The sequence below is a fragment of the Salvelinus alpinus genome, chromosome 17 (genome assembly GCF_045679555.1).
Source record: "Salvelinus alpinus chromosome 17, SLU_Salpinus.1, whole genome shotgun sequence".
In the NCBI taxonomy this organism is placed as follows: Eukaryota; Metazoa; Chordata; class Actinopteri; order Salmoniformes; family Salmonidae; genus Salvelinus; species Salvelinus alpinus.
The window spans coordinates 36,037,059-36,060,003 of record NC_092102.1 but is presented as its reverse complement, the minus strand read 5'-3'; the positions used below and the strand labels follow the sequence as shown (position 1 = coordinate 36,060,003).

General features: G+C 43.2%; 1 protein-coding gene across 1 annotated transcript in view; it reads left to right on the top strand.

Annotated features, from left to right (window-relative positions):
• The first annotated feature begins 6,965 nt into the window (after nt 1-6,965).
• The window catches only part of LOC139541870 (CUB and sushi domain-containing protein 2-like), a 22,286-nt gene continuing 6,306 nt past the window's right edge, over nt 6,966-22,945 (top strand). The window contains exons 1-6 of the mRNA XM_071346758.1: nt 6,966-6,990; nt 8,021-8,236; nt 8,988-9,176; nt 13,362-13,531; nt 14,800-14,956; nt 18,216-18,440. Coding sequence (XP_071202859.1) covers nt 6,966-6,990; nt 8,021-8,236; nt 8,988-9,176; nt 13,362-13,531; nt 14,800-14,956; nt 18,216-18,440 — 982 coding nt within the window. The remainder of the gene's footprint in view (nt 6,991-8,020; nt 8,237-8,987; nt 9,177-13,361; nt 13,532-14,799; nt 14,957-18,215; nt 18,441-22,945) is intronic.

Here is a 22,945-nt window from a genome sequence, read left to right as displayed (position 1 = left end):
TTCTACAGCTCTGACCTGAAGATCACTAACATCATGATTCAACCTTGAGTGCCTAGTTGTCTTGAAAGCACCATAAAACCAGAGAATGCCAGACTTTGATGACAAAGTTTGATTAAGAAAATTTGCCCACGAAGGACCACCTTCCTGTTCAAGTGAGCACAGCAAAACAAGGTGAGTCCAAAAAGTTATTGTATGCTGCTGCATAAATTATGTAATATGCCAGGGAGATATGTGTACTGTAGCTAAGAAAGTAATATTAAGTGTTAGCAGCCCATGTGCCTCACCCTAATAATTGGGTCCTTTTTTCCCTCATAATTTAGCCTACTGTTCTGACTTGGTGGTGCATGTAGCCTATAGCCTGTTTTAGAGAAATGTCATTGTCAAATATTGTAAGAGTTTTCATTGTCAGCTTATATGCCCTCTTTATGTATCCTACGTTTCTGACTTGGTGTACAGGGAGAATACTGTACTGAATTCTGTTGCTGTACATTTCAAAAGTGCTGAAAAAATAGTTATATTGACTACGTCCATCCTAGCTCGCTCATTAACTTTTAGTTGGTACTCATCCCGGATCCGGGAGCACCCCCCACAGTAAAAAAGCTGACTAGCATAGCCTAGCATAGCGTCCCAAGTAAATACTAGCATCTAAATATCATTAAATCACAAGTCCAAGACACCAGATGAAAGATACAGATCTTGTGAATAAAGCCACCATTTCAGATTTTTAAAATGTTTTACAGGGAAGACACAATATGTAAATCTATTAGCTAACCACGTTAGCAAAAGACACCACTTTTCTAACTCCATCAGTTTCTTACTCCATCAGGTGCTATCACCAATTCGGCCAAATAAAGATATTGATAGCCACTAACCAAAAAAAAACCTCATCAGATGACAGTCTGATAACATATTTATTGTATAGGATAGGTTTTGTTAGAAAAATTTGCATATTTCAGGTAGAAATCATAGTTTACAATTGCACCCACCATCACAATTCGACTAGAATAAATACAGAGAGCAACGTATATTACCTAATTACTAATCATAAAACATTTCTTAAAAATACACAGCTCACAGCAATGGAAAGACACAGATCTTGTGAATTCAGACAATATTTCAGATGTTCTAAGTGTTTTACAGCGAAAACACAATAAATCGTTATATTAGCATACCACATGTGCAAACGTTACCCGAGCATTGATACAAGCCAAAGAGAGCGATAACGTAATCATCGCCAAAATATATTAATTTTTTCACTAACCTTCTCAGAATTCTTCCGATGACACTCCTGTAACATCATATTACAACATACATATAGAGTTTGTTCGAAAATGTGCATATTTAGCCACAAAAAAACGTGGTTATAACATGACAATACTAGCAAAACTAGCCTGAAAATGTCGGACGCCATTTTGGACAGTGATCTGGCGTAATGAATAACTAATCGTAAACTTGACTAAAAAATATAGGGTGGACAGCAATCGAAAGACAAATTAGTTCTTAATGCAATCGCTGAATTACATTTCTAAAATTATCCTTACTGTGCAATACAGGGTTCGCCAAGCGAAGCTATACCAAAAAAAATGGCGGAATATGCGTTTAACATTTTTCGACAGAACAACGATTTATCATCTTAAATATTTCTTACTGTGAGGTGATCTTCCATCAGAGTCTTGGGCAATGTATCCTTTCTTGGGTCTAATCTTCTTTTGGTCGAAAGATGTCCTCTTGTCCGTCGAAATGCCCACTAACGTTCGACCGGGACCCCGAAACGTGCCCGGCGCTTCAAAGTGCATCACAAAGCAATGCCTCAAAATCGCACTAAACGGATATAAATTGCTATAAAACGGTTTAAATTAACTACCTTATGATGTTTTTAACACCTATAACGAGTAAAAACATGACCGGCGATATATAAGTGGCTAAACCAACGCTTGGAAAGAGAGCCAATCCGACGTCCATTTTGCGTCAGGCGCAGCAGGAAAAGAACGGTACATCCGGTCTTTGGCGTTTTATACCGTCCCTGATTGCGCAATCGACTCCATTCAAGTTGTCACCTCTTACTGACATCTAGAGGAAGGCATGGGCAGTGTTTGTATCCTCATAGGATTTACAGGGACTTTAAAACTGAGTATGAGGCAGTTTAATTTGGAGACGATAAATGCTAACGTTGAAACAGCACCCCCTATATTGAGAAAAGGTTAACCTTTCACGAGTATCAATCCCGGATCCGGGAGCACCCCCCACCCCCCACACACTGATTAGCATAGCTAGCATAGCTTCACAAGTAGATAGTAGCATCTAAATATCATTAAATCACAAGTCCAAGACACCAGATGAAAGATACAGATCTTGTGAATAAAGCCACCATTTCAGATTTTTTAAATGTTTTACAGGGAAGACAAAATATGTAAATCTATTAGCTAAACACGTTAGCAAAATACACCACTATTCTAACTCCATCAGTTTCTTACTCCTTCAGGTGCTATCACCAATTCGGCTCAACTAAGATATTGATAGCCAATAACCTATAAAAAAAAACATCAGATGACAGTCTGATAACATATTCATGGTATAGGATAGTTTTTGTTAGAAAAAAGTGCATATTTCAGGTAGAAATCACAGTTTACAATTGCACCGACCATCACAAATCGACTAGAATTACTAGATAGAGCAACGTGTATGACCAATTTACTCATCATAAAACATTTCATAAAAATAGACAAAGCATAGCAATGGAAAGACCCAGTTCTTGTGATTTCAGACCATATTTCAGATTTTCTAAGCGTTTTTCAGCGAAAACACAATAAATCGATAAGTTAGCATACTACATGTGCAAACGTTACCAGAGCATCGATTCCAGCCAAAGAGCGCTATAACGTAATCACCGCCAAAAGATATTAATTTTTTCACTAACCTTCTCAGAATTCTTCCGATGACACTCCTGTAACATCATTTTACAACATACATATACAGTTTGTTCGAAAAGGTGCATATTTAGCCATACAAAACCGTGGTTACACAATAAAAATACTAGGAAATCAAGCCTCAATATGTCTGACGTCATCTATCAGAGTGATCTAGTTTAATTGAAAGCTAATCATATACTTGACTAAAAAATACAGGGTTGACAGGAATCGAAAGACAAATTAGTTCTTAATGCAACCGCTGATTTACATTTTTAAAATTATCCTTACTTTTCAATACAGGGTTCGCCAAGTGAAGCTATACCAAACAAAATGGCGAAATATGCGTTTAAAATATTTCGACAGAAACACGGTTTATCATATTAAATATTGCTTACTTTGAGCTGTTCTTCCATCATATTCTTGGGCAATGTATCCTTTCTATGTTATAAACGTCTTTTGGTCGATAGATGTCCTCTGTCCTTCGAAATGTCCACCACCAACGACCGACACCCCGAAACGTTTCCAAAGCTAAAAAGTGCACGACAAAGAAATTCCTCAAAATCGCACTAAACGGATATAAATTGCTATAAAACGGTTTAAATTAACTACCTTATGATGTTTCTAAGTCCTATATCGAATTAAATTACAGACGGATACATTTCAAGTTGATAACCGAGCCTGTGAAAATGGCGTCCGGAGGTCCCTTCCTGCGTAAGGGCGAGCGTCGAAAGGGGGGCTACTCTCACTCCTTGGTCTTTTATAACCTCTGAGAGCTACCTAGAAGGCCCATTCCACTTCTCATTGGTTACTGACATCCAGGGGAAGGCGGGTGCAGTTCGTGTCGTTCCATAGGATAGACAGAGACCTTAAAAACTGATCTGAAACCAGAGCTTCGCTCTCAGACCTTTCACTGTCTGTCATGGATTTCGCTGTAGAAAGAGTTCTGGGTCACCCACAGACATAATTTCAACGTTGTATGAAACTAGAAAGTTTTTTCTATCCAATAGAATTAATAATATGCATATTGTACGAGCAAGAATTGAGTACTAGGCAGTTTAATTTGGAGACGACAAAATGCTAATTCGGAACAGCACCCCCTGTAGTCGCAAGAAGTTTTAAGAGCAAATTCTTATTTTCAATGACGGCCTAGGAACAGTGCTCAGGGGCAGAACGACAGATTTTTACCTTGTCGGCTCGGGGATTCAATCTTGCAACCTTTCGGTTACTAGTCCAACGCTCTGACCACTAGGCTACCTGCTACCCCGGCAGCATGGAGGTGTGTTGGGTCATTGTCCTGTTGAAAAACAAATGATTGCCCCACTAAGCGCAAACCAGACGGGATGGTGTATCGCTGCAGAATGCTGTGGTAGCCATACTGGTTAAGTGTGCCTTGAACTCTAAATAAATCACCGACAGTGTCACCAGCAAAGAACCCCCACACCATCACACCTCCTCCTCCGTGCTTCACGGTGGGAACCACACATGCAGAGATCATCCATTCACCTACTCTGCGTCTCACAAAGACACGGCGGTTGGAACCAAATATCACAAATTTGCACTCATCAGACCAAAGGACAGATTTCCACCGGTCTAATGTCCATTGATCGTGTTTCTTGGCCCAAGCCTCTTCTTATTATTGGTGTCCTTTAGTAGCGGTTTCTTTGCAGCAAATCCACCATGAAGGCCTGATTCACGCAGTCTCCTCTGAACAGTTGATGTTGAGATGTGACTGTTACTTGAACTTTGTGAAACATTTATTTGGGCTGCAATTTCTGAGGCTGGTAACTCTAATGAACTTATCCTCTACAGCAGAGGTAACTCTGGGTGTTCCTTTCCAGTGGCGGTCCTCATGAGAGGCAGTTTCATCATAGTGCTTTATGGTTTTTGCGACTGCACTTGAAGAAACTTTCAAAGTTCTTGAATTTATTTAGATTGACTGACCTTCATGTCTCAAAGTAATGATGGACTGTCGTTTCTTTTTGCTTATTTGAGCTGTTCTTGCCATAATATGGACTTGGTCTTTAACCAAATATGGCTATCTTCTGTATACCACCCCTATCTAGACTCAACACAACTGATTGGCTCATACGCTTTAAGAAGGAAAGAAATTCCACAAATTAACTTTTAACAAGGCACACCTGTAAATTGAAATACATTCCAGGTGACCACCTCATTATGCTGGTTAGGAGAATGCCAAGGGTGTGCAAAGCTGTCATCAAGGCGAAAGGATGGATACTTCGAAGAATCTCAAATACAAAATATTTTTTGATTTGTTCAACACTTTTTTGGTTACTACATGATTCCATATGTGTTATTTCATAGTTTTGATGTCTTCACTATTATTCTACGATGGAGAAAATAGTACAAAATAATGAAAAACCCTTGAATGAGTAGGTGTGTCCAACATTTTGACTGGTACTGTATATATGTATAAAATCACTTGTATAACAATCCCTCCTATAAAGTATTTTTATTGGGCACACATCTTAAGAACTACATAAAAAAGTTTTTGGTTTCATTAATTTAAGTATTTCAAATGTCATGGTATATCCTTGATGTCAACAAAGACACTTTTGTTTAATTGAGACACATTATATTAGAATCCCTTGTGGAAATACGTGATGGGTAATTGTGTTGTTTGCCTGCTAACATACGCCCACACAACCATTGTCATCAACATGTGTCTTCTTTCCCTGGTGAAGGACGTTGAAGTCTATTGAAAGCTGGAAAAGCCTGGTAAAGGCAGGTGAAGGCAGGTAAAGGCTGGTAAAGGCTGGTGAAGGCTGGTGAAGGCTGGTGAAGGCTATTGAAGGCTGGTGAAGGCTATTGAAGGCTAGTGAAGGCTGTCGAAGGCTGTCGAAGGCTGGTGAAGGCTGGTGAAGGCTGTTGAAGGCTATTGAAGGCTGGTGGAGGCTGGTGAAGGCTATTGAAGGCTATTGAAGGCTGTTGAAGGCTGGTGAAGGCTGTTGAAGGCTATTGAAGGCTGGTGGAGGCTGGTGAAGGCTATTGGAGGCTGGTGGAGGCTGGTAAAGGCGGGTGAAGGCGGGTGAAGGCTGGTGAAGGCTATTGAAGTCTGGTGGAGGCTGGTGAAGGCTATTGAAGGCTGGTGGAGGCTGGTGAAGGCTATTGAAGGCTGGTGGAGGCTGGTGAAGGCGGGTAAAGGCTGGTAAAGGCTATTGAAGGCTGGTGGAGGCTGGTGGAGGCTGGTGAAGGCTGTGGAATGCTGGTGGAGGCTGATGGAGTATGGTGAAGGCTGGTGGAGGCTGGTGAAGGCTGTTGAAGGCTGGTGAAGACTGGTGGAGGCTGTTGAAGGCTGGTGGAGGCTGTTGAAGGCTGGTGAAGGCTGGTGAAGGCTATTGAAGGCTATTGAAGGCTGGTGAAGGCTGGTGAAGGCTATTGAAGGCTGGTGGAGGCTGGTGAAGGCTATTGAAGGCTGGTGAAGGCTGGTAAAGGCTGGTGAATGCGGGTGAAGGCTGGTGAAGGCTATTGAAGTCTGGTGAATGCTGGTAAAGGCTGGTGAAGGCTGTTGAATGCTATTGAAGGCTGGTGGAGGCTGGTGAAGAGTGGTAAAGGCTGGTGAAGGCTGGTGAAGGCTATTGAAGGCTGGTGCAGGCTGGTGGAGGCTGGTGAAGGCTGTGGAAGGCTGGTGAAGGCTGGTGGAGGCTGGTGAATGCTGTTGAAAGCTGTTATTTTGCTTCTATAACACAGAACCATGTTCTATTCAGATTCCATTGTTCTCTCAGAGTGGCTGACCATCTCCTGTAGTTTCTACATTTTATCAGACTTCCTGTTACAGCTTCTTGTCGGGAATTGAGTTTGTGCAGTTGGAGGAATACAGCCAAGCCAACCCTAAAATCGGTTCCTACTGTCACGTTGGCATGAAGGATCGGGAGACAGACGCAGGAATGCATAATAGGAGTTTTTATTATACCCAAATTACGGCGTGCCGTGTAAAGGCACGGGGACGAAGACCAAACAAACACGTACACAAAACCACAGGGTTGAAACCCAAACAAAAGAACGAGGAGTACCTCGAATAAATAACACAAGCACTTAATGATTAACCCACGCGACGAGACCCGTAATCATCTGCACAATCCACAAGGACACGAAAGCCCAAAACACACAGCACAGGGACTCACACACACCAACGGACATGGGAACAATAATGGACAGGACAATGGAAACCAAAGGGCACATATATACAAGTCCTAATCAGTGGGAACAGGGGACAGGTGTGCGTGATGAAGGTTCCGGAGGGATCCGTGACATCAGCTTTATTTGATACAGCCAAGCCAACCCTAAAATATGTTCTACTGTAATTGATACAGCCAAACCAACCCTAAAATATGTTCTACTGTATTTGATACAGCCAAGCCAACTCTAAAATATGTTCTACTGTATTTGATACATCCAATCCAACCCTAAAATATGTTCTACTGTATTTGATACAGCCAAGCCAACCGTAAAATATGTTCTACTGTATTTGATACAGCCAAACTAACCGTAAAATATGTTCTACTGTATTTGATACAGCCAAGCCAACCCTAAAATATGTTCTACTGTATTAGTACATCCAATCCAACCCTAAAATATGTTCTACTGTATTTGATACAGCCAAGCCAACCCTAAAATATGTTCTACTGTATTTGATACAGCCAAACCAACCCTAAAATAGGTTCTACTGTATTTGATACAGCCAAACCAACCCTAAAATAGGTTCTACTGTATTTGATACAGCCAAGCCAACCCTAAAATATGTTCTACTGTATTTGATACAGCCAAACCAACCCTACAATATGTTCTACTGTATTTGATACAGCCAAACCAACCCTAAAATAGGTTCTACTGTATTTGATACAGCCAAACCAACCCTAAAATAGGTTCTACTGTATTTGTCTTCTGAAAGGATCACTCAAGTGTTAGAAACCATCAGACTCAGCTGTACAAACACATGATCCAAGCTGACTCTTTTCCTGCTCTCTCTCTCTCTCTCCTGCCCACCAGGAAAAGTGTTGCTGACTCTTCTCCTTCTCTCTCTCTCCTGCCCCACCAGGAAAAGTGTAGCTGACTCTTCTCCTGTTCTCTCTCTCTCTCTCTTTCCCCACCAGGTGTCCAGTTCACCTTCCATACATTCCACTTAGAGTCTCCCCATGACCACCTGTTGGTGACAGAGAACGGCAGCTTCCCCGAGCCCCTGTGGAGACTAACGGGCTCAACACTGCCCCCCACCCTCAGTGCAGGCCTATATGGGAACTACACCGCTCAGATACGCTTCCTCTCAGACTTCTCTGTCTCCTACGAGGGGTTCAACATCACCTTCTCAGGTAGGTTACAAAGTAGGTTAAAAGTTACAGACGCACAAATATCATACCCACCAAAAAACACTAACCTCCCCGTGTTATTGTAATGGTGAGAGGATCATGTCTTTGGGGGTATGATATTTGTGCGTCTGTAACTTTTTAACTCATCATTATTCACGATTCATTCAGGACTATCCGTAACCATGGTAGCGTCCACATTAATATTGAAGTGTTTAGAAACATATTATATTCTTATTGAACAATAAAAGTGACTCCAAAATGACACAATACATCATTTACCATTAATTTCTATTGGGCACAAAATAATCTGTAACACAACCAAAACGAACAGCAAATGATACCAACAAGTTTGTAGAATCACAAGCTTGATGTAAATATTACGTGCTATGAATATAAGACCATATACTGAATTTTTTACTACTTTAATACACATAGAAGTAAATTTGCCCCGATACATTTCGTCTCTTAAAATGGGGGGGACTATGTACAAAAAGTGCTTTCATTTCTTACCGGTATGGATGAAATTACCCTCAAATTAAAGCTGACAGTCAGCTGTATCAGAATCCAAAGTGCTGTAGTACAGATCCAAAACACCAACAACAAAAATCCCTGTCCCAATACTTTTGGAGCTCACTGTATATAGACGGTACTGCTGACTGTTTCGGTGATCATGGATCAACTAGAAGAAATCCTATTGCAATGTATTATGGGTATCCTCACTAATGAAATATCCCTTTCTCCTCTCCTCCTCCAGAGTATGATCTGGAGCCTTGTGAAGACCCGGGCGTTCCTCCCTACAGTACCCGTAAGGGGTTACAGTTCGGGGTGGGGGACGTGCTCATCTTCTCCTGTTTCCCTGGTTACCGTCTGGAGGGGCCGGCGAGGGTGACGTGTCTCGGTGGGCGGAGGAGGGTGTGGAGCTCCCCTCTGCCAAGGTGTGTTGGTAGGTGGTCACATGATTTCATTTGGCTTTGGTCCCCCCCCGTCCCCGTCCCCCGTCCCCCGTCCCCATCCCAACCGACCTCACCTCATCGACACCTCGCGCAATTATATACTGTACATCAATTTATACCCACCTCATGTTCACTTACATCCATCCAGAAGGCTGTCCTGTAAAACACTCCCACAACCTTCAATACAACTTCATATATACCGCCACGTACCCTGATACACACTATCATACAGTTCCCCTTCAACAACATGTACAATCCCATACCGCACCAGAGAGTACTACTCATCAGGCTGGATTATGGAGATATAGAGAATGGATTATGGAGAAATATAGGGTGGGTTATGGAGATATAGAGAGTTGATTATGGAGAAATATAGGGTGGGTTATGGAGATATAGAGAGTGGATTATGGAGAGATATAGGGTGGATTATGGAGATATAGAGAGTGGATTATGGAGAAATACAGGGTGGATTATGGAGATATAGAGAGTGGATTATGGAGAAATATGGGGTGGATTATGGATATATAGAGAGTGGATTATGGAGAAATATAGGGTGGATTATGGAGATATAGAGAGTGGATTATGGAGAAATATGGGGTGGATTATGGATATATAGAGAGTGGATTATGGAGAAATATAGGGTGGATTATGGAGATATATAGAGTGGATTATGGAGAAATATAGGGTGGATTATGGAGATATAGAGAGTGGATTATGGAGAAATATAGGGTGGATAATGGAGATATATAGAGTGGATTATGGAGAAATATAGGGTGGATTATGGAGATATAGAGAGTGGATTATGGAGATATAGAGTGTGGATTATGGAGATATAGAGAGTTGATTATGGAGATATAGAGAGTGGATTATGGAGATATATAGAGTGGATTATGGAGATATAGAGAGTGGATTATGGAGATATAGAGAGTGGATTATGGAGAAATAGAGAGTGGATTATGGAGATATAGAGTGTGGATTATGGAGATATAGAGAGTGGATTATGGAGATATAGAGAGTGGATTATGGAGATATAGAGAGTGGATTATGGAGATATAGAGAGTGGATTATGGAGATATAGAGAGTGGATTATGGAGATTTAGAGACTGGATTATGGAGATATAGAGAGTGGATTATGGAGATATAGAAAGTGGATTATGGAGATATACAGAGTGGATTATGGAGATATATAGAGTGGATTATGGAGATTTAGAGACTGGATTATGGAGATATACAGAGTGGATTATGGAGATATAGAGAGTGGATTATGGACAAATATAGAGTGGGTTATGGAGATATAGAGAGTGGATTATGGAGAAAAAGAGAGTGGATTATGGAGATATAGAGAGTGGATTATGGAGATATAGAGAGTGGATTATGGAGATATAGAAAGTGGATTATGGAGATATACAGAGTGGATTATGGAGATATATAGAGTGGATTATGGAGATTTAGAGACTGGATTATGGAGATATAGAGAGTGGATTATGGAGATATAGAAAGTGGATTATGGAGATATACAGAGTGGATTATGGAGATATATAGAGTGGATTATGGAGATTTAGAGACTGGATTATGGAGATATACAGAGTGGATTATGGAGATATAGAGAGTGGATTATGGAGAAATATAGAGTGGGTTATGGAGATATAGAGAGTGGATTATGGAGAAAAAGAGAGTGGATTATGGAGATATAGAGAGTGGATTATGGAGATTTAGAGACTGGATTATGGAGATATATAGAGTGGATTATGGAGATATAGAGAGTGGATTATGGAGAAATAGAGAGTGGATTATGGAGATATAGAGAGTGGATTATGGAGATAGAGAAAGTGGATTATGGAGATATACAGAGTGGATTATGGAGATTTAGAGACTGGATTATGGAGATATATAGAGTGGATTATGGAGATATAGAGAGTGGATTATGGAGATATAGAGAGTGGATTATGGAGATAGAGAAAGTGGATTATGGAGATATACAGAGTGGATTATGGAGATATAGAGAGTGGATTATGGAGATATAGAGAGTGGATTATGGAGATATAGAGAGTGGATTATGGAGATATACAGAGTGGATTATGGAGAAATAGAGAGTGGATTATGGAGATATAGAGTGTGGATTATGGAGATATATAGAGCGGATGAAATGGTTAGAATGAGTGAGTTCTACAGAAATCCAGTGTCACAAAAAACAACCAGCATAGTTTATGAGTAGTGGTATTCAAACCTTACCCAACGAGGTCCCGAGAACTGCTGGTTTTCTTCTCTACTTGACAGTTAAATCCACCCACCTGGCATCCCATTCTAAATCAGTTCCTTATAAGACAGGAGGAATGACAGGCAGCAGTGGTGTTGAAATGAGCCCCTCGTAAATTAATATAATTTAATTATAACGTACGCAGAACTAACTGGAGAACTAGTGGAATCATAGAAAGAGGAAAACAGTTTTAAACTGTTACAATGAAATAGAAAAATACATTACATGACCAAAAGTTTTCAACCGGTTGGTTGAACATCTCATTACAAAATCATGGGCATTAATATGTAGTTGGTCCCTCCTTTGCGGCTATAACTGCCTCCACTCTTCTGGGAAAGCTTTCCACTAGATGTCCTCTTGGCGTTATCATGCAGAAACAGGAAAGGACCTTCCCCAAACTGTTGCCACAAAGTTGGAAGCACAGAATCGTCTAGAATGTCATTGTATGCTGTAGCGTTAAGATTTGGATTTACTGGAACTAAGGAGCCCGAACCATGAAGAACAACCCCAGACCATTATTCCTCCTCCACCAAACTTTACAGTTGGCACTATGTATTCGGGCAGGTAGCGTTCTCTTGGCATCCGCCAAACACAGATTCACCCATCGGACTGCCAGGTGGTGAAGCGTGATTCATCACTCAAGAGAACGCTTGAGTGATGAATCATGGCGCTTGCAATGCCAGGGTTGTGGGTTCATTCCCCACGGGGGGACCAGGATGAATATGTATGAACTTTCCAATTTGTAAGTCGCTCTGGATAAGAGCGTCTGCTAAATGACTTAAATGTTAAATGTAAATGTAAAGAACGCGTTTCCACTGCTCCAGAGTCCAATGGCGGCGAGCTTTACACCACTCCAGTCAACGCTTGGCATTGCGCATGGTGATCTGAGCCTTGTGTGCCGCTTCTCGGCCACGGAAACCCATTTCACGAAACTCCCGACAAACAGTTATTGTGCTGACGTTGCTTCCAGAGGCAGTTTGAAACTGGGTAGTGAGTGTTGCAAACGAGGACAGACAATTTTTACTTATTACACGCTTCAGCACTCGGCGGTCCCGTTCTGTGAGCTTGTGTGGCCTACCACTTCGCGGCTGACCCATTGTTGCTCCTAGACGTTTCCAATTCACAATAAAAGCACTTACAGTTGACCGGGGGGCAGCTCTAGCAGGGCAGAAATGTTACAAACTGACTTGTTGGAAAGGTGGCATCCTATGATGGTGTCACGTTGAAAGTCACTGAGTGCTTCAGTAAGGTCATTCTACTGCCAATGTTTGTCTATGGAAATTGCACGGTGTCCACATACTGCTGTATATATATATATATATAGTGTATGTTAGAGGCCAGATGTATTCTAATTATAGTGTGAAATGTCTCGCAGAGACCAACTTTAGAAAGTCATTTGTCTAAACGTTGAAATTTTGACGTTCCAGTTGAATTCGTTATTTTATTTTCTGTTATCTGCTTTTTCTATGTTTGGGAGAAACTGGGTCAGGCAACTACATGAATATGAGTTGACGGCTGGCTGGATGGTTTTTATGGCACTGGGTTTGAGTGGTTTTCTGTCTGCAGTGAGTTTCTGTTTGTGTTTCAATTTGACAGATCTGTAAATGTGTAGAAAGGGTCACAGATATGTTGAACTCCATCAGGTCAGAGGTCATCAGTTCTCGTCTCTCCTACATTATCCTCCCCCCTGCATGTCTCCGTAGAAGCAGGTTTAAGTACATATGCTGGATGATATTGATGTGTGATGTGTGACCCCTCTCTCTCTCTCTCTCTCTCTCTCTCTCTCTCTCTCTCTCTCTCTCTCTCTCTCTCTCTCTCTCTCTCTCTCTCTCTCTCTCTCTCTCTCTCTCTCTCTCTCTCTCTCTCTCTCTCTCTCCCTCTCTCTCCCCTCCCCTCTCTCTCTCTCTCCCTCTCCTAGCTGAGTGTGGATCCTCAGTGACTGGCATGCAGGGAGTGCTGCTGTCTCCTAACTACCCAGGTTACTATGGGAACCACCACGAGTGTATCTACTCCATACAGACCCAGCCAGGCAAGGGCATCCAGCTCCGAGCACGAGACTTCAGACTGGAGGACGAGGACACGCTCAAAGTGAGGGGGGCTGGGGGGAGGGGGGGGGGGTAGAGAGAGAGTGTGTGTGTGGTGTGTGTGTGTGTGTGTGTGTTTGTTTGTATGCTCGCATATGGCATAAGCTTAGTGCGAAAACCTCTTAGGGTATGTTTGTGGGACGGAAGGAGGGAGGGAGGGAGGGAGGGAGAAGGAGAGAGAGAGTGGTGAGGGAGGGAGAGAGAGGGAGGGAGGGGGAGGGAGGGACAGAGAGGGGGAGGGAGGGAGGGGGAGGGAGGGACAGAGAGGGAGGGAGAAGGAGAGAGAGAGGGGTGAGAGAAGGAGAGAAAGAGGGGGGAGGGAGGGAGGAGGAGGGAGGGAGAAGGACAGAGGGGTGAGAGAAGGAGGGAGGGAGGGAGGGAGGGAGGGAGGGAGGGAGGGAGGGAGGAAAAGAAAGAGGGGGGGGCAGAGAGGGAGGGAGGGGGTCAAGGTTTTATCATTTAGATACAGGATACAGTGCCTTCAGGAAGTACTTTTTCCATGTTTTGTTGTTTTGTTACAGCCTGAATTGAACATGGATTATATTGAGAACTTGTGTCACTGGCCTCAACACATTACCCCGTAATGTCAAAGTGGAATGACGTTTTTAGAAATGATTACAAATGTATTAAAAATTAGAAGCTGAAATGTCTTAGTCAAATAGGTTTTCAATGATTTTGTTATGGCTTAAATAAATTCAGCAGTAAACATGTATAATTAGTTGCATGGAGTCACTCTGTGCGCCATAAAGGTTTTAAATTATTATTTTAAATTACTACCCCATCTCTGTACCCCACACATACAATTAATTATCTGTAACGTCCCTCAGTCAAGCAGTGAATTGTAAGCACAGATCCAACCACAAAGACCAGGGAGGTTTTCTACAATTCACAAAGAAGGGCACCTATTGGTAGATGGGTAAATAAAAATGCGTTAAATATCCCTTTTGAGCAAAGATACTGGCGTCCTTCCTAACTCAGTTGCTGGAGAGGAAGGAAACCGCTCAGGGATTTCACCATGAGGACAATGATGACTTTAAAACAATTACAGAGTTTAATGGCTGCGGAAAAGAGACAACTGAGGATGGTTCTCTCACTCCCTCTCTCTACCCATCCTCTCTCTCTCTCTCTCTCTCTCTCTCTCTCTCTCTCTCTCTCTCTCTCTCTCTCTCTCTCTCTCTCTCTCTCTCTCTCTCTCTCTCTCTCTCTCTCTCTCTCTCTCTCTCTCTCTCTCTCTCTCTCTCTCTCTCTCTCTCTGTCTCCCCATCTCTGTAGGTGTTTGATGGCAGTAGTAACCAGGCTCGTCTGTTGGGTGTGTTCTCTGGGACTGAGCTGCAGGAAAACACTCTCAACTCTACATCCAGCTCCATGTGGCTGGAGTTCGTCAGTAACGCAGACAACACCAGCAAGGGCTTTGAGCTACACTTTACCAGTGAGTAACATAGGCCTAAAGGTGTCGACCAATAATAGGCCGTGTCCAAAGCAACAGCAGGTGTAGAGTATGGTGTAGTATGAATACTATGAAGCAGAATAGCTGAGCCGTTATATATTCTATAGCTCAAACTCTTTTCTTTCTCTGCCCCACCTTTCATCCTTCTCCTCATGTCCCTTATCCCTCCGTCCTCTCTACAACCCTCCGTCCTCTCTCTTTATCCCTCCGTCCTCTCTCTTTATCCCTCCGTCCTCTCTCTATAACCCTCCGTCCTCTTTCTTTATCCCTCCGTCCTCTCTCTTTATCCCTCCGTCCTCTCTCTATAACCCTCCGTCCTCTCTCTTTATCCCTCCGTCTTCTCTCTTTGTCCCTCCGTCTTCTCTCTTTATCCCTCCGTCCTCTCTCTTTATCCCTCTGTCTTCTCTCTTTATCCCTCCGTCTTCTCTCTTTATCCCTCCGTCCTCTCTCTTTGTCCCTCCGTCCTCTCTCTTTATCTCTCCGTCCTCTCTCTATAACCCTCCGTCTTCTCTCTTTATCCCTCCGTCTTCTCTCTTTATCCCTCCGTCCTCTCTCTATAACCCTCCGTCCTCTCTCTTTATCCGTCCGTCCTCTCTCTTTATCCCTCCGTCCTCTCTCTATAACCCTCCGTCCTCTCTCTTTATCCCTCCGTCCTCTCTCTATAACCCTCCGTCCTCTCTCTATAACCCTCCGTCCTCTCTCTTTATCACTCCGTCCTCTCTCTTTATCCCTCCGTCTTCTCTCTTTATCCCTCCGTCCTCTCTCTATAACCCTCCGTCCTCTCTCTATAACCCTCCGTCCTCTCTCTATAACCCTCCGTCCTCTCTCTTTATCCCTCCGTCCTCTCTCTTTATCCCTCCGTCCTCTCTCTTTATCCCTCCGTCCTCTCTCTATAACCCTCCGTCCTCTCTCTTTATCCCTCCGTCCTCTCTCTATAACCCTCCGTCCTCTCTCTATAACCCTCCGTCCTCTCTCTATTACCCTACGTCTTCTCTCTTTATCAATCCGTCCTCTCTCTATAACCCTCCGTCCTCTCTCTTTATCCCTCCGTCTTCTCTCTTTATCCCTCCGTCCTCTCTCTATAACCCTCCGTCCTCTCTCTATTACCCTACGTCTTCTCTCTTTATCACTCCGTCCTCTCTCTTTATCCCTCCGTCTTCTCTCTTTATCCCTCCGTCCTCTCTCTATAACCCTCCGTCCTCTCTCTTTATCCCTCCGTCTTCTCTCTTTATCCCTCCGTCCTCTCTCTATAACCCTCCGTCCTCTCTCTATAACCCTCCGTCCTCTCTCTTTATCCCTCCGTCTTCTCTCTTTATCCCTCCGTCCTCTCTCTATAACCCTCCGTCCTCTCTCTATTACCCTACGTCTTCTCTCTTTATCACTCCGTCCTCTCTCTTTATCCCTCCGTCTTCTCTCTTTATCCCTCCGTCCTCTCTCTATAACCCTCCGTCCTCTCTCTTTATCCCTCCGTCTTCTCTCTTTATCCCTCCGTCCTCTCTCTATAACCCTCCGTCCTCTCTCTATAACCCTCCGTCCTCTCTCTTTATCCCTCCGTCTTCTCTCTTTATCACTCCGTCCTCTCTCTTTATCACTCCGTCTTCTCTCTTTATCCCTCTGTCCTCTCTCTTTGTCCCTCCGTCTTCTCTCTTTGTCCCTCCGTCCTCTCTCGTTATCTCTCCGTCTTCTCTCTTTATCCCTCCGTCTTCTCTCTTTATCCCTCCGTCTTCTCTCTTTATCCGTCCGTCCTCTCTCTTTATCCGTCCGTCCTCTCTCTTTATCCCTCCGTCCTCTCTCTTTATCCCTCCGTCCTCTCTCTTTATCCCTCCGTCCTCTCTCTTTATCCCTCTGTCCTCTCTCTTTGTCCCTCCGTCTTCTCTCTTTGTCCCTCCGTCCCTCTCTCTCTCTTTGTCCCTCCGTCTTCTCTCTTTGTCCCTCTGTCTTCTCTCTTTGTCCCTCCGTCTTCTCTCTTTGTCCCTCCGTCTTCTCTCTTTGTCCCTCCGTCTTCTCTCTTTATCCCTCTGTCTTCTCTCTTTATCCCTCCGTCTTCTCTCTTTATCCCTCCGTCTTCTCTCTTTGTCCCTCCGTCTTCTCTCTTTATCCCTCCGTCTTCTCTCTTTGTCCCTACGTCTTCTCTCTTTATCCCTCCGTCCTCTCTCTTTATCCCTCCGTCCTCTCTCTTTGTCCCTCCGTCTTCTCTCTTTGTCCCTCCGTCTTCTCTCTTTGTCCCTCCGTCTTCTCTCTTTATCCCTCCGTCTTCTCTCTTTGTCCCTCCGTCTTCTCTCTTTGTCCCTACGTCTTCTCTCTTTATCCCTACGTCTTCTCTCTTTATCCCTCCGTCTTCTCTCTTTGTCCCTCCGTCTTCTCTCTTTATCACTCTGTCCTCTCTCTTTATCCCTCCGTCTTCTCTCTTTGTCCCTCCGTCTTCTCTCTTTATCCCTCCGTCTTCTCTCTTTATCCCTCCGTCTTCTCTCTTTATCCCTCCGTCTTCTATCTTTGTCCCTCCGTCTTCTCTCTTTGTCCCTCCGTCTTCTCTCTTTATCCCTCCGTCTTCTCTCTTTGTCCCTCCGTCTTCTCTCTTTGTCCCTACGTCTTTTCTCTTTGTCCCTACGTCTTCTCTCTTTATCCCTCCGTCTTCTCTCTTTATCCCTCCGTCTTCTTTCTTTGTCCCTCCGTCTTCTCTCTTTATCCCTCTGTCTTCTCTCTTTATCCCTCGTCTTCTCTCTTTATCCCTCCGTCTTCTCTATTGTCCCTCCGTCTTCTCTCTTTATCCCTCGTCTTCTCTCTTTATCCCTCCGTCTTCTCTCTTTATCCCTCCGTCCTCTCTCTTTATCCCTCCGTCTTCTCTCTTTGTCCCTCCGTCTTCTCTCTTTATCCCTCCGTCCTCTCTCTTTGTCCCTCCGTCTTCTCTCTTTATCCCTCCGTCTTCTCTCTTTGTCCCTCCGTCTTCTCTCTTTATCCCTCCGTCCTCTCTCTTTGTCCCTCCGTCTTCTCTCTTTATCCCTCGTCTTCTGTCTTTATCCCTCCGTCTTCTCTCTTTATCCCTCTGTCCTCTCTCTTTATCCCTCCGTCTTCTCTCTTTATCCCTCCGTCTTCTCTCTTTATCCCTCGTCTTCTCTCTTTATCCCTCGTCTTCTCTCTTTATCCCTCCGTCCTCTCTCTTTATCCCTCCGTCCTCTCTCTTTGTCCCTCCGTCTTCTCTCTTTGTCCCTCCGTCTTCTCTCTTTGTCCCTCCGTCCTGCAGGTTTTGATCTGGTGAAGTGTGAGGACCCGGGTGTTCCTCAGTTTGGTTACAAGAGAGAAGATAAGGGTCACTTCGCTGGCAGCACCGTGTGTTACAGCTGTGACCCAGGATACACCCTGAAGGGACCCCAGATCCTGACCTGTTTGAGGGGGGAGAGGAGAGCCTGGGATAGCCCCCTGCCCCTTTGTGTCGGTGAGTGGACACACGAGTGCTGTGTGGATGTCTGTGTGTGTGTGCAAGCAATCAGACAATCATATACCCTTTCATTATGGGGGGGCAACCAGAAGACTGACCTAAGTTTTAAGGCAACCATCTGACCTAAGATCAGTATTTAAAGGCACCATCCTACTCCATTCCCCCCTCTCATTAACTAGTTAGTCATTTCCCAGTTTACCTATTTTGCATATGGCCTTGCCTACACCTAACAACCTGGAAAAGATATATCCCTTTAAAAAAATAAAATCTGAACTATCTCAAATATAAAATATATTCTGGTTTGTTTAACACATTTTTTGGGGGGATACTACATGATTCCATATGTGTTAGTTTTGATGTCTTCACTATTGAACTATGATTGGATCAGAGGTTCAAAAATCAGGGCCTTGATTGGCTCAGTGACAAGGTGTGGTATTTAGAACGTCAGGTGACGTCCTGACAACTGATGAACAGAAATGTTCCTGCAAAATTCCCATGAAACCTGTCTAGAACATAACAAGCGTTTTGTTTATGTCTGATTGAACGTTGATGGAATATCCTCCTAACCAACAGAAATTTGGAAACGGGAATGTTCTGTCACAAAACTTAGAAGGTGAATATCTTGTATTCTGAGAACAGAACAGATATGTTATGTTTGACATTAAAGGGAATGTTTTTCTAACTTGCACATCAACATGTTCTCAGAAGGTTTTTCGCTAACATAGAATGTTTCCATAACTAACGGAAAAACATTCTCTCTCCCTAGAATTGTTAGTTGGGTGGCCATGGTTTTGTGCTTTGACAATAGATATGATCAGAGCTGGGCTGAGAGAGTGAAATGGAGATGTATGGGTAAACCACTTCTCCAATCTTTTTGGCTCTATAACAAAGAATAAAGAGCAAAAACATATACATGATCAAATACAAATCCTAGAATCAACTATTAAAGACTACCAGAACCCACTGGATTCTCCAATTACCTTGAACGAGTTACAGGACAAAATAAAAACCCTCCAACCCAAAAAGGCCTGTGGTGTTGATGGTATCCTTAATGAAATGATCAAATATACAGACAACAAATTCCAATTGGCTATACTAAAACTCTTTAACATCGTCCTTAGCTCTGGCATCTTCCCCAATATTTGGAACCAAGGACTGATCACCCCAATCCACAAAAGTGGAGACAAATTTGACCCCAATAACTACCGTGGAATATGCGTCAACAGTAACCTTGGGAAAATACTCTGCATTATCATTAACAGCAGACTCGTACATTTCCTCAATGAAAACAATGTACTGAGCAAATGTCAAATTGGCTTTTTACCAAATTACCGTACAACAGACCATGTATTCACCCTACACACCCTAATTGACAACCAAACAAACCAAAACAAAGGCAAAGTCTTCTCATGCTTTGTTGACTTCAAAAAAGCCTTCGACTCAATTTGGCATGAGGGTCTGCTATACAAATTGATGGAAAGTGGTGTTGGGGGTAAAACATACGACATTATAAAATCCATGTACACAAACAACAAGTGTGCGGTTAAAATTGGCAAAAAACACACACATTTCTTCACACAGGGTCGTGGGGTGAGACAGGGATGCAGCTTAAGCCCCACCCTCTTCAACATATATATCAACGAATTGGCGCGGGCACTAGAACAGTCTGCAGCACCCGGCCTCACCCTACTAGACTCTGAAGTCAAATGTCTACTGTTTGCTGATGATCTGGTGCTTCTGTCACCAACCAAGGAGGGCCTACAGCAGCACCTAGATCTTCTGCACAGATTCTGTCAGACCTGGGCCCTGACAGTAAATCTCAGTAAGACCAAAATAATGGTGTTCCAAAAAAGGTCCAGTCGCCAGGACCACAAATTCCATCTAGACACTGTTGCCCTAGAGCACACAAAAAACTATACATACCTCGGCCTAAACATCAGCGCCACAGGTAACTTCCACAAAGCTGTGAACGATCTGAGAGACAAGGCAAGAAGGGCATTCTATGCCATCAAAAGGAACATAAATTTCAACATACCAATTAGGATCTGGCTAAAAATACTTGAATCAGTCATAGAGCCCATTGCCCTTTATGGTTGTGAGGTCTGGGGTCCGCTCACCAACCAAGATTTCACAAAATGGGACAAACACCAAATTGAGACTCTGCATGCAGAATTCTGCAAAAATATCCTCCGTGTACAACGTAGAACACCAAATAATGCATGCAGAGCAGAATTAGGCCGATACCCACTAATTATCAAAATCCAGAAAAGAGCCGTTAAATTCTACAACCACCTAAAAGGAAGCGATTCCCAAACCTTCCATAACAAAGCCATCACCTACAGAGAGATGAACCTGGAGAAGAGTCCCCTAAGCAAGCTGGTCCTAGGGCTCTGTTCACAAACACAAACACACCCCACAGAGCCCCAGGACAACAGCACAATTAGACCCAACCAAATCATGAGAAAACAAAAAGATAATTACTTGACACATTGGAAAGAATTAACAAAAAAACAGAGCAAACTAGAATGCTATTTGGCCCTAAACAGAGAGTACACAGTGGCAGAATACCTGACCACTGTGACTGACCCAAACTTAAGGAAAGCTTTGACTATGTACAGACTCAGTGAGCATAGCCTTGCTATTGAGAAAGGCCGCCGTAGGCAGACATGGCTCTCAAGAGAAGACAGGCTATGTGCTCACTGCCCACAAAATGAGGTGGAAACTGAGCTGCACTTCCTAACCTCCTGCCCAATGTATGACCATATTAGAGAGACATATTTCCCACAGATTACACAGATCAACAAAGAATTTGAAAACAAATCCAATTTTGATAAACTCCCATATCTACTGGGAGAAATTCCACAGTGTGCCATCACAGCAGCAAGATTTGTGACCTGTTGCCACAAGAAAAGGGCAACCAGTGAAGAACAAACACCATTGTAAATACAACCCATATTTATGCTTATTTATTTTAACTTGTGTGCTTTAACCATTTGTACATTGTTACAACACTGTATATATATAATATAACATTTGTAATGTCTTTATTGTTTTGAAACTTCTGTATGTGTAATGTTTACTGTTAATTTGTATTGTTTATTTCACTTTTGTATAATATCTACCTCACTTGCTTTGGCAATGTTAACACATGTTTCCCATGCCAATAAAGCCCCTTGAATTGAATTGAATTGAATTGAGAGACATTAGAGAGAGACATAGAGAGAGACACAGAGAGAGACATTAGAGAGACATATAGAGAGAGACATTAGAGAGAGACATAGAGAGAGACATAGAGAGAGACATTAGAGAGACATATAGAGAGAGACATTAGAGAGAGACATAGAGAGAGACATAGAGAGAGACATTAGAGAGAGACATAGAGAGAGACATTAGAGAGAGACAGAGAAAGAGAGACATAGAGAGAGACATTAGAGAGAGACAGAGAAAGAGACAGAGAAAGAGAGAGAGAGAGGAGAGAGAGAGAGAGAGGGGAGAGAGAGAGAGAGAGAGAGAGAGAGAGAGAGAGAGAGAGAGAGAGAGAGAGAGAGAGAGAGAGAGAGAGAGAGAGAGAGAGAGAGAGAGAGAGAGAGAGAGACTGAGACTGAGACTGAGAGAGACATTGCTTTGGCAATATTGACACAAGGTTTTTCATGCCAATAAAGCAGCTTGAATTTGAATTTGAGACAGAGAGTGCTCAGCTACATAATACCAGGGTATATCTGGTGGTCTGTCTCCTCATGACTACATAATACCAGGGTATATCTGGTGGTCTGTCTCCTCATGGCTACATAATACCAGGGTATATCTGGTGGTCTGTCTCCTCACTGCTCCATAATACCAGGGTATATCTGGTGGTCTGACTCCTCAGATACATAATACCAGGGTATATCTGGTGGTCTGTCTCCTCAGCTACATAATACCAGGGTATATCTGGTGGTCTGTCTCCTCATGACTACATAATACCAGGGTATATCTGGTGGTCTGTCTCCTCATGACTACATAATACCAGGGTATATCTGGTGGTCTGTCTCCTCATGACTACATAATACCAGGGTATATCTGGTGGTCTGTCTCCTCAGCTACATAATACCAGGGTATATCTGGTGGTCTGTCTCCTCATGACTACATAATACCAGGGTATATCTGGTGGTCTGTCTCCTCATGACTACATAATACCAGGGTATATCTGGTGGTCTGTCTCCTCATAGCTACATAATACCAGGGTATATCTGGTGGTCTGTCTCCTCATAGCTACATAATACCAGGGTATATCTGGTGGTCTGTCTCCTCAGCTACATAATACCAGGGTATATCTGGTGGTCTGTCTCCTCATGGCTACATAATACCAGGGTATATCTGGTGGTCTGTCTCCTCATGGCTACATAATACCAGGGTATATCTGGTGGTCTGTCTCCTCATGGCTACATAATACCAGGGTATATCTGGTGGTCTGTCTCCTCCTTGACTACATAATACCAGGGTATATCTGGTGGTCTGTCTCCTCATGGCTACATAATACCAGGGTATATGTGGTG